At 33.0% G+C, this 11,436-nt stretch overlaps 1 protein-coding gene across 1 annotated transcript; it reads right to left on the bottom strand.

The window, feature by feature from the left end:
• Positions 1 to 2,903: 2,903 nt before the first annotated feature.
• On the bottom strand, positions 2,904 to 9,548 carry ATPsyngamma (ATP synthase, gamma subunit). The gene is made up of 7 exons (XM_090115005.1): positions 9,444 to 9,548; positions 9,095 to 9,264; positions 7,888 to 7,966; positions 7,514 to 7,571; positions 6,655 to 6,812; positions 4,522 to 4,686; positions 2,904 to 3,185 (listed from the first exon to the last, which is right to left on the bottom strand). Exons 2-7 carry the CDS (start codon positions 9,256 to 9,258, stop codon positions 2,919 to 2,921), a joined length of 891 nt encoding a protein of 296 aa, XP_089971131.1. The 5' UTR covers positions 9,259 to 9,264; positions 9,444 to 9,548; the 3' UTR covers positions 2,904 to 2,918.
• Positions 9,549 to 11,436: the final 1,888 nt, after the last annotated feature.

Here is an 11,436-nt window from a genome sequence, read left to right as displayed (position 1 = left end):
TTAACTTACTACTAGTTAAAAAAACATAAATACACGCCCTTTAAGGAAAGCATTTAAAAATAATTTTTTTTTACAATGTGAAAAACAAAGAAAAAATAATAGATGCAAAAAAGGTTCTTCGGTAACATGACCGACGTATTTTAAATTGTGTGGTATAAATAAAATTATATAGTTTTATTATCATTATATTAATGTAATAAAAAGAATATGCTATGTTGCAATCATAATATAGTTGATATCTATAAAACTCTGACATTTAGCAAACTTAGTTTTTATAATATGTATTTTTTAAACATACGATTTTAATAGGCTAAGGTTTTGATGTATTTAACACCACTAAGGGCTATAGCAAGGCAGTAATTACGAATTTTATCAATGATATTATAAGTAAAAAGGTATAGGTACGTGGAAATGTGGCTAATTGGCCACATTTTACTTCAGTTATCTCTTTCGCTCACCGTAGTTGAATCATGTCATCTCACTTTGTCTAATCGTGTGTGCGTTAGTGTGCCGTTTTTTAAGATCGAATGTTTACACCTTTTTACTTATAATATAATTGAATTTTATATATTATTTCGTTATAAATCCAAATATTTGTTGTGTGACGTGATCACTTGTTTTAGAATAATTTTTAAATTAAGACTGCTATGGATTCGATAATTATGTTAGATTAAATAATTATGATGAATTTTGTGTTTTATTTCTTTGTACCATTTACACCCTTTAATATTTTATAAATATTCCCTATGATAGAACACCTTACAGCAATGTCTGCTAGCTTTCTTGGTCTATAGGGTATCTTGAAAAACATACAAAATGCTACCCGGGTGGAGTCGGGGCGAACAGCTAGTTCTTTATAAAATAAGACATGTAAGTACAAAATGCGAAAAAATTACAATGATTTCACAATCGGAAAGAATCGAATCGGAAAGAATATCAGACAACTGAGTCGATCTTTCAATTCAAATTAATGAAACATTATAGTCGAAGGTATTTTAACACGAGAAAAATAAGTGCACAAGCTTCGACATCCACGTAACTACAATATAATGTACTTAATTTTTTTCAATTATAACCAGGGATTACCTACAAGCAATTTATTTTAACGCACTGAGCATTCTCATTAACGCATACCACCAAATTGTTATGCAAAAAAGTGTCGTAAGTCAAGCTTGAAGATAATAAATAAAATTAATCTCATGAAGAACGAAAGGGCTTACTCTTACCAAACCCTAATTTTATCGACAATAATTATTAATGTCTGCCACCCTGCCTAGGTAACCATGACCTAGCCATTCAAATAATATCAGCGTCACAATGTCGTTAACATTTTTAAGGACGTAGGTATTCATCACGATCGATTGTATCGAAAAACCTAAAACTGCTTACAAAGATTTTCTAGTCATTGTTTTCGGCATGTTTTCGGTGACAAAAATATTGCACTCATACATAAAAATAACTAGTTTGACTACGAACTAACGAAGCGGTTTTCAACCGCATCTGCCGTGTTAGTGAGCCCGCAGATTCTGTAGAGATATCTATGTAAAGATTGGCGCACTTTTCACAACACGCTTTACGACCATTGTGTGCGCGATCATCACACACAATATCTCTTAATACTTCGGATTCCTTGTAATAGACTTCTCTGGTAGAATCGTAGGTGATGGTCACCTCAGATGGCAGCCTCAGTACAGAATATTTAATACTTTACTTTGGTCCCTTTATTACTTTACTCTTTGCTTTGGTCCTTTGGCTGACGGTCGACTGCAGTGGCCGGAGCGGCGGGGGCTATAGTAATTTGTCGCTATTATGCTTTACCTTTGAAACACTTTTGGGCCTTTTTTTTCTTTTGTGAAGTAATGTCGCGACTCGCGATGGCTGTGTAACCGTGCAAAACACATCTGATTTATTTTAATGAATAAAACCGTAGTTCCGCCGCTTCGACGGATACGGGACTTTGTCTTCGGGAATCGGACCCGCATTCAGACAATGTTATTAGATTATTTTATAGATAGCGTTTGTACTTATGTATGTTCTATGCTCTAAAGTCTAAACGTTTCTTTGAAACATGGTGTCTAAGATGAATAGAATGTATTAAGTGATGTTATTGTTTTTTCTTGCATTGTACGAAGGTGTGGTTTAAACTATTGCATCTAATAAAATGCAGCCATAGATAATTAGTGACGTATGGACAATTGTTAGGATTTAAATTTTAACTGGATCATAAAAGAAAGGTGTATCTAACGCGTGAGTTTTTTTTATAGGCGGTATGGTATACCCACCTAGTATTTCTGCCTACATTTTTTTTATGAATTAGCTGTTATATTATACTTTTATTGAACACAAAATGCATGCTATAAGCGCACGCGTTGCGAATACTCAAAATAATTAACGTAATTTTCTAATTGTTTTCTGTCGCTATTACTTCACATTTACACTCTCAACTTCTATAAATGCTTGTTTCATCAAATTTGGTTCAGTATGAACCAACTAAAGCGTTAATTTCAATCAAATTTTGTTCAGTAGCATTGAATCGATTCAGGAGTATATTGTGAAAGGTAAGAAAAGGCTTATTTGTAGATTATGAACAGGATATTCAAAGAATAAAACGCAAATTTTCTAAATACTTATTTATTGCTAACCACCACTTAATCCTAACAAAGTTTTGTGTACGACAAGGAATAGAACGAGCGTCACCAAACACACATAAGATGTTGAAGCCAGTTACGTATTGCGTGTGATTACATGTATCCAGCGACTTCGTTCGGGAATGTCAGCATTGCATTAACTACGGCAGTAAATACGGGATCAAACAACGAAAAGTTTAATAATTTATTCCGATTAACAATTCAAATTTTGACATTGACAGGAAAAATTTTGACATTGACAGAAAGTTTCCCGCCAATTTTTTTTTTATTTTAGTTCAAGGCGGCGGCACCAGAGATAATTTCGATGAGCTCTCTGGTGATGACAGCTTGGCGGGTTCTGTTGAAGGTCAGGGTGAGTTTTTCGATCATTTCTCCCGCGTTCTTGGTAGCGTTGTCCATGGCCGTCATTCGGGAGGATTGCTCGGAACAAGCGCCTTCCTTCATCGCGTAGAACAACATGGACGCGAGGGAGAACTCCATGTAGGATTGCATCACGTCAGAGTCTAGGGAATCGTAGGTCGCGAGTTTGGGAGCCGTCTGAAATTTAAAAATAGATTTAAAAGAGTTATGCTGCTGTATTTACTGCTTTCCGAATCGGTGGTAAATATTTAAGGGACGATTTTTCAATGCTTGGATAAAACTTATCCGTCCAATAAAATATTACACGATAATATTAAAATATCACGTAAACTGTCAAATACGGGCAATTAGAATACGTTTTTAAGGGCTGATTTTTCAATCCTTGGTTAAATATTATTCGTCGAATAACGTATTAAACAACCATTACAAAAATATGTTCTGATTGCCCGTATTTGACGGTTTACGTGACATTTTAATATTATCGTGTAATACTTTATTGGACGGATAAGTTTTATCCAAGCATTGAAAAATCGGCCCTAAAATGATAGTTTTATACATTATTCGATGAATAAGTTTTATCCAAGCATTGAAAATGAAAACATTGAAAATATGTAATGTCGATTCCAAAGTGCTTCAAAACGAAGAAGAATTGAATAAATAAATGTTTCAAGTTTGAGTATGGTTTATTATTTATGTAGAATGTAGATACAATGTCTTGCATAATATAAGAGACGTTTATGTTTGTTTTTTGACAATAAAAAATTGGAAAAATATTTGTTGTTTCATTTTAATTCCTATTTTAGATTTCTCATAATCTTAGTAAGATTGGTTATATCAATTTATCACATCGGTCAATACCGAAAAAAAAATTAGCTTGAATGAAATTAAATTATTTTTGGAATTGCAATAACAGTTGCCAGTTACAAAAATTGAGTTATCTATCTAGATTATTATGACACACAATTAGTAAGATAATAGATTCATAATTAATATTTAATTTGTATTTGCCAGAATATAACAAACACATGTTATTATTTTTTTAATGTGGAATATGACACTATGATTTATTGACACTTACATAGTTATTTTAATCATAATATGTAATAAAAATGTGTGCGTGTACTAGTGTACACACGTAAGAAGTGAAACTTCTTTATGACCTTATTTTTCAAAAAATAATTTACTATATGCAACTTTACAGAAATACGTCGAATCACGCGTGGTAGGGAAAAGAAAAAGATGCCGCGTAACGGAAAAATGTCACGCGTAACGAAAAAATGTTACACTAATTGTTTTTCCAACCGATAAAGAAGTTTCACTTCAATTAAATTTATTGAAGTGAAACTTCTTTATTGGGGTTGGACAAAAATTTAGTGTAACATTTTTGCGTTACACCGTACGCGTGACATTTTTGCGTTACGCCATACTCGTGACATTTTTAAGGTCATAAAGAAGTTTCACTTCTTACGTGTGTACACTAGTACACGCACACTTTTTTTTATCAAAAACATACCTCAACAGCCTTCAGGCTGAACAGTGGCAAGTCAGACTGTGAGTAAGACACCACAGACTTAAACTTGTTATAGACAATCTTGCCGGAACCAAAGTCATAGCCCGAGGTTAAGATAGCGTTAGCGATGGTCGCTGCATCCTTGAATGTAGGGGGCAAGCGACCAATCTGAAATACAATAATTTTTTTTAATGTTACATTTAGTTTTTGAAACTTATAATTTTAAACCCAGGTTTTTTAATTACTTTCGATTTTTTGAAACATAACCAGTATGTTGAATACTCACTACATTTAAACTTACCTTAAAATGCAATAAATAGGTTATACATATAGAAAAATAAACAATAACGAGTCGGTTCTGGCCTCGCATTTCGCAGTTCAAACCTAACCTAACCAGTAGGCTCGAATTTGACACTTTAACCTTTCTGTGTAAAACTCGCTATTGTTTTACTTGCCCATTACAGAAATATTTAAGTGTTAAAATCTATTCAGTATGTTGGTTAAAACCTATATTGACTGAATATCTGCTCTTTAAATCAGTCAATAAGGTTATTGACTAAGGGTGTCAGTCAATAATCTTATTAACTGATTTTCTCAGATAAAATCAGTCAATAAGGATATTAACCGACACCCTAAGGGCGTTTGTCCACTACAAGGAATTTTACGGTCCGGCATTCCGATTTTTTACGGTCCGGTATGGCACGCAATTAATCTAAATACTAGCTTGTGCACTATACGTAATTTTACTGTCCGACATTTTACTTTTCCCTATTCCGGATGGTTTTTTGAGTTTACGAGTCGCTGTAGGTATAATTGTTTTCGAGTGCCCACTTGCTTGGATTTTACTCTTTTTATTGCATATGCCAATTGAAAGCAAGCTCTTGTTTTACTTTCTTTTAGCTGGCAATGCGATTTGAGAAGTCGGTATTGTTATTTTATATACATTGACCTATAATTATTATCTAAGTAAGTGTTGGTAAGTTAAAGTTCAAGTGGGAATAGATTTAGCTCCTCGTCACCGATTAAAATAAATAAGTGAAACACGCATTTTAAATCTCTTTCGGAACTTTACTTTTTATTATAACGAAGTAATATAATATTTCACCTTCTATATTTTTACTAGTATCTTGTAAAATGCGAAAACAATCATTTATGATAGCATTATACCGCCATACTTCCTTGAACTGTACCGCACTGATCCGAGTAAAGACGGACAGGTGCACAAGCAATTCATCGGTTTTTTCATGCCACACCGGACCGTAAAAAATCGGAATGCCGGACAGTAAAATTCCTTGTAGTGCACAAGCGCCCTTAGGGCGTTTGTCCACTACAAGGAATTTTACGGTCCGGCATTCCGATTTTTTACGGTCCGGTATGGCACGCAATTAATCTAAATACTAGCTTGTGCACTATACGTAATTTTACTGTCCGACATTTTACTTTTCCCTATTCCGGATGGTTTTTTGAGTTTACGAGTCGCTGTAGGTATAATTGTTTTCGAGTGCCCACTTGCTTGGATTTTACTCTTTTTATTGCATATGCCAATTGAAAGCAAGCTATTGTTTTACTTTCTTTTAGCTGGCAATGAGATTTGAGAAGTCGGTATTGTTATTTTATATACATTGACCAAGCATTGACCTATAATTATTATCTAAGTAAGTGTTGGTAAGTTAAAGTTCAAGTGTGAATAGATTTAGCTCCTCGTCACCGATTAAAATAAATAAGTGAAACACGCATTTTAAATCTCTTACGGAACTTTACTTTTTATTATAACGAAGTAATATAATATTTCACCTTCTATATTTTTACTCATTTCTTGTAAAATGCGAAAACAATCATTTATGATAGCATTATACCGCCATACTTCCTTGAACTGTACCACACGGATCTGAGTAAAGACGGACAGGTGCACAAGCAATTCATCGGTTTTTTCATGCCACACCGGACCGTAAAAAATCGGAATGCCGGACAGTAAAATTCCTTGTAGTGCACAAGCGCCCATAGTCAATAACCTTAATAACCGTCAATAAGGATTTTGACTGGTTCAGGGTTTTGACTATAGCATATATATAGCCTTAAAAATATACCTTAATTATTTCATAATAAAATTCATACAAATATATAATTTTCCCGTACCTCATTAGCCACACTAATGATGTGCTTCCCATACAGTCTCTGCAGGATGCTGCGCGACTTATCTCCCACACAGATCACTTTGATGTTCTCTGAGCCAGGCTCGTTCAGTTTGTTGCGAATCACCTTTGACACACCCGTGTGGACTGCACCGCAGAGACCTGGGAATGATTCACATTTTTTTAAGCTATTGCATAGCTTCTATCGCGGGCCTTGAGCGCGGGGACCGAATCGAGAAATTCCGTAACGAAAAAACCTCACGCTCCCCACTCCGACGGGCACGGAGGTGTGGCTTGAAGGCATAGCATGCAATAGCTTTACCGCGGCAGTCCCCGAGTGCCACACGTCTTTTTTTTTTCAATATTACGAACAATGCGGTGTTTTGTAATTATAGTATGTTAAAGTATAATATAATAAATAATATACTGTTTAAAAAAAAGACGGGTTGCACTGGGGGAGTGCCGGCAGAAGTGAAAACTTGAATATTAACGTTCAGCATGTTTGATATCCATCCGTCTTACGCTTTTTCGATCAGGTCACGTGTCCTGACGCGAGTTTAAGATTTTATACCCATTACAGAAAAAGTGCTCAACGCCGCTAAAGAAGTTTTCACTTCAAAAATCTTAGCCGACACGGGACACCTGGCATATTATGTGAAACATCGACATTATTTTGTATGAAGAATTTAGTAAAAACTAACCATGTATACATAGTATCATATAGCTATTGGTACAGAATTCAAACTCAAACATTTATTTATTCAATTAGATTTCTTCCAGAAGCAGTTTTGGATTGTCACAACATCGTTTTACCAATTACGATACAGAAAGCAGATTCGATTGATTGATTGATTGATATTTACCTCTGTCAGAAGTCATAGCAATGTACAATTGCTTGGGCTCATCTTCAGGTGGGGCAACCTGTAATATTTATTTATATTAAAACAAAACATAAATATAAAACTATATTTCTTATTTTATAATATATTTCAATATATTTTGTATTGATTTATTATGTACATTCAATGGCCAATGAGACATAAAAACAGGTAGGATTTTTACCATTTCTTTGCTTAATATTTTGAACCTATTTTGTTTATTCATTTATCGGCAACTAACACTGTGATTTGAAAATTTAATCTATACTAATATTATAAAGCTGAAGAGTTTGTTTGAACGCGCTAATCTCGGGAACTACTTGTGTATGTATAAGAAAGAAAAGAATTGAATTATTTACCTCAGCACGCTCGTAGAACATAACAGCACCTTCACCATAAGGGCGGGCGGCTTTTAGCTCTCGCTCAGCACGGGTGTACCTATATAAAAAACAAGTTTTGGTGAATATGGGCCCTTTTTATTTGATACTAGAGGTCCACCCCGGCTTCGCCCGTGGTACATATTTCGCAATAAAAGGTAGCCTATGTCCTTTCTCGGATATCAAAATATCACCATACCAAATTTCATGCAAATTGGTTCAGTAGTGTAGACGTGATTGAGTAACAGACAGACAGACAGAGTTACTTTCGCATTTATAATATTAGTATGGATAATATGTACCTCTATTAGATATTTCATAGTTATAATTAGTGTAGGTACATTTATTTTACGATTAATTTTATACATATATGTACATAGAAATGTGTATCTATTATATTATATACCAAGATCTAAGTCATAGAAAGGTCAACCAATAAATTGTACTCTTTTTAAATTCAATTTAGTTATAAGGCTTCCTCTATGTGATAAATTAATTAATTGATCAGTTCAGTAACTAAATTAAGTCTTAGAAACTTAGAAGTCAACAAGAAAATTTGTAAGTAAATGAGCAAAAGCAAAACTGGTCCTTAGGGTCGGCCATAACGGCCCCTGACAAGCCTTTAAGTTTATGCATGGATTAAAGTTAGTTTGATTTTTAATTATATATACGTAGTTTCCCTTACTTCTTAGTCAGGGTTATCATTCGATACAAGGATATTTTCTTGAATTGATTGGTTATTTACTATTTACATACTAATAAATATAGAATACTCCTGGAATTTTCATGTTGATGACATAATATATAAACAAAATTGCTACTATTTTTATATACTAGAGTTTAAGAAGAAAATCTTAATTACTTCCATTAATATTAAAATTTAATTAATAATCTATTAATTCTGCAATAACCTTAAGCAAATTATTTTATAGCATGTTATTATTAACATATTCATGCAAAATACTAACTCTTTAAAAAAAGGTATGCCAAACATTTTTTCCTGGAAAAATGACATAAATAATTACCTTTACTTAATTTTAAAGTACCTATCGCCTATTTTCAAAGTAGTTGAGCAATTTAGCAAATTCAAAAACAATTTGATAAAATTTAGAACTTTCAAAAATCGATTTTGACATTCCATTTGAAATTGGAATAGATTTTATTTTTCTTATTTGAATATAGAACTTACTTGGCAGCCGACACCATCTTCATGGACTGGGTAATTTTTTGGATATTCTTTACCGACTTGAGACGTAGAGAAATCGCCTTCAAAGTGGCCATATTACGGTTCTGCTGATGGTTGACCACCATGGTCACCTGGGTGCAGACACCCGGAGCTAAGCGGCCCAACATTTTGCCCTGGAATATCACACACAACAAAATCAGATGATAAAAAATGCAGGTTAGGTAGCAAAGTTATGTAAGAGCTGTGCACTTGATGCTAAAAATGTTGATATGTAACACATATTTTACAAAGTTCTGTAAAATGATAATAACGTTAAAATAGATGTCAATGAATAATTATCACTATTACTAACTTTTTTAAATTTCCTAAATAATTAATTAACACCAGTCCAAGATAATGTCGCTGGTCGGAACTCGGAAGGATGGTAAACGATGACGTTCGGTTTTTGGGTTTGCCAGTTTATTATGGTTTATTATCCAATAACCAATTAAGAAATGGCAACTTGGTGTCTCATTTAATAAATTAATTAATATTTGATTAAATAAATTATTTTACTAAAATATGATAAGCAACACGCACTTGTATTAAAATATGGATTCATAACACATAAGCATTAGCCTTGCAAGTACCACTGTATACAGTGTACAGTATACAACCACTTCTCTAAATTAAGGTTTCAAAAAGGGGAAATATGCCTCATTAATACTATAAAATACTAGTTGGAATTAAGATTAATGTATTTCAATAAGTATTTTTTTCACAATTTATATTTTCTTCGCGTTAAATATTACTTAAAATTAGACTTATTATCATGTTAGAAGAAAATCCATTCTACCATCCGCATATGAACCTATAAACCATTCACAAAACGAAATCTATATACATTTTCAAAGGTCATCCACATTTAGTTAAACTTCATAAAAAAGGAAACAGGGAGCAGGCGGTACTGAGTATCAGTCCACTCTTTGTATTGCTAAATTAATTTTATTTAAAATCCAACCAAGTATCATAGCGCCGAAAAATATTAAAAAAAAACTTCTGTCAACTGTCAAACGTCAACAGCCAAGCTGACATTTGATTTTATTATTTTGTTGTCGTAGTCCGTAGAATTTTAATTTTTCTAACAGTACATATTACTCATTTGTGTTTAGAATTTGTATTCATTTAGTTTTTTTATATTACCCTCCAAACAGGCGATCTATATTGTTATTATATCCATCATTAGTATCCAGTAAAATAGCAAAAATGGTCAAATTAAACACGCCGGAAAAGGAGGAAACAACAACAAATACTCAAGATGCGATGCCTGAGATGCCTGTGCGAGAAACAACACAAACTGACCACTTGAATAAGAAGTTATTAACATCTTTATTCAATAGAATGAATGAGGAAGGAGACTCTCCGCTTTCCAAAATGTTAGAACCAGATAATCAAGCTGACGATGATGACGAATGGAAGTAAGAAGTATGAAGTATAAACTGAGGCTATTAATGAGTATTAATTGGTTTATTGTAACGCATTTATAATGTTTATTAAAGTATTTTGAATAAAGTGGTCGTTTTCTTTAACATTCCCATTTATATTTAGCTTTCCAGTTGTAAATCTAGACCAATCTCGAATTCGCAAAATAATTCATTAAAATGTGTAAAATGTCCCTGTAAGGCAAGGCATGTATCCCTGATTTACTTATATATTTATTGTTTATCTTTTATGGGGTGAACTCGCTACATTGATTATAATACAATGTCCCCTAAATAATTTGTAACTATAGTAAGTCACTGGTATATTTATAATTATCATTAAAAAGAGAAGTATGTAAGTACTTATAAGTTTGATGTAGGTATGTGGCATAATATGTCCAAAAGAAGTGGGTTTGCTTTATTTCTATCAAAATTTTTTTATGAATCCCATTAAATACATAGATTTAAGCACTTGAGGGAAAATCTCAGTGGTACAAACTTACATGTTTGAGGCAAAATTCTACTTTTTACACGCTTAATATTAGCTTCACCTGTATGTTTGTAACCAACTTCTTTGGGCGCGATTTTGACCCACTTTAAACGGCCAGATTTCGTTCAAACTTTGTAGATTTATTGAGGACCGATGACAATACACTAATTTGATAAAATTTTCTATTTTTTAGTTTGGTTTTCTATAAAAAGCGTGTTTTTTAGTTTTTTTAAACTATTATTATTTCTTATAGTAAGTAATAATATCAATAACTCTTCTTATTCATACCCTCCTATTTTTTAGCATACATTCTTGCACACATTTATAACCAATTATATTATTCTAAAAACTGTACCTTGTTTCACTACTCGCTGTAGTCTCTGATTGGCTATTAA

Source organism: Colias eurytheme, chromosome 22, assembly GCF_061535395.1.
Source record: "Colias eurytheme isolate Ceu_HAF_F1 chromosome 22, ilColEury1 Martin Lab GWU primary, whole genome shotgun sequence".
NCBI lineage: Eukaryota > Metazoa > Arthropoda > Insecta > Lepidoptera > Pieridae > Colias > Colias eurytheme.
This window is presented reverse-complemented; position numbering and strand designations above follow the sequence as displayed.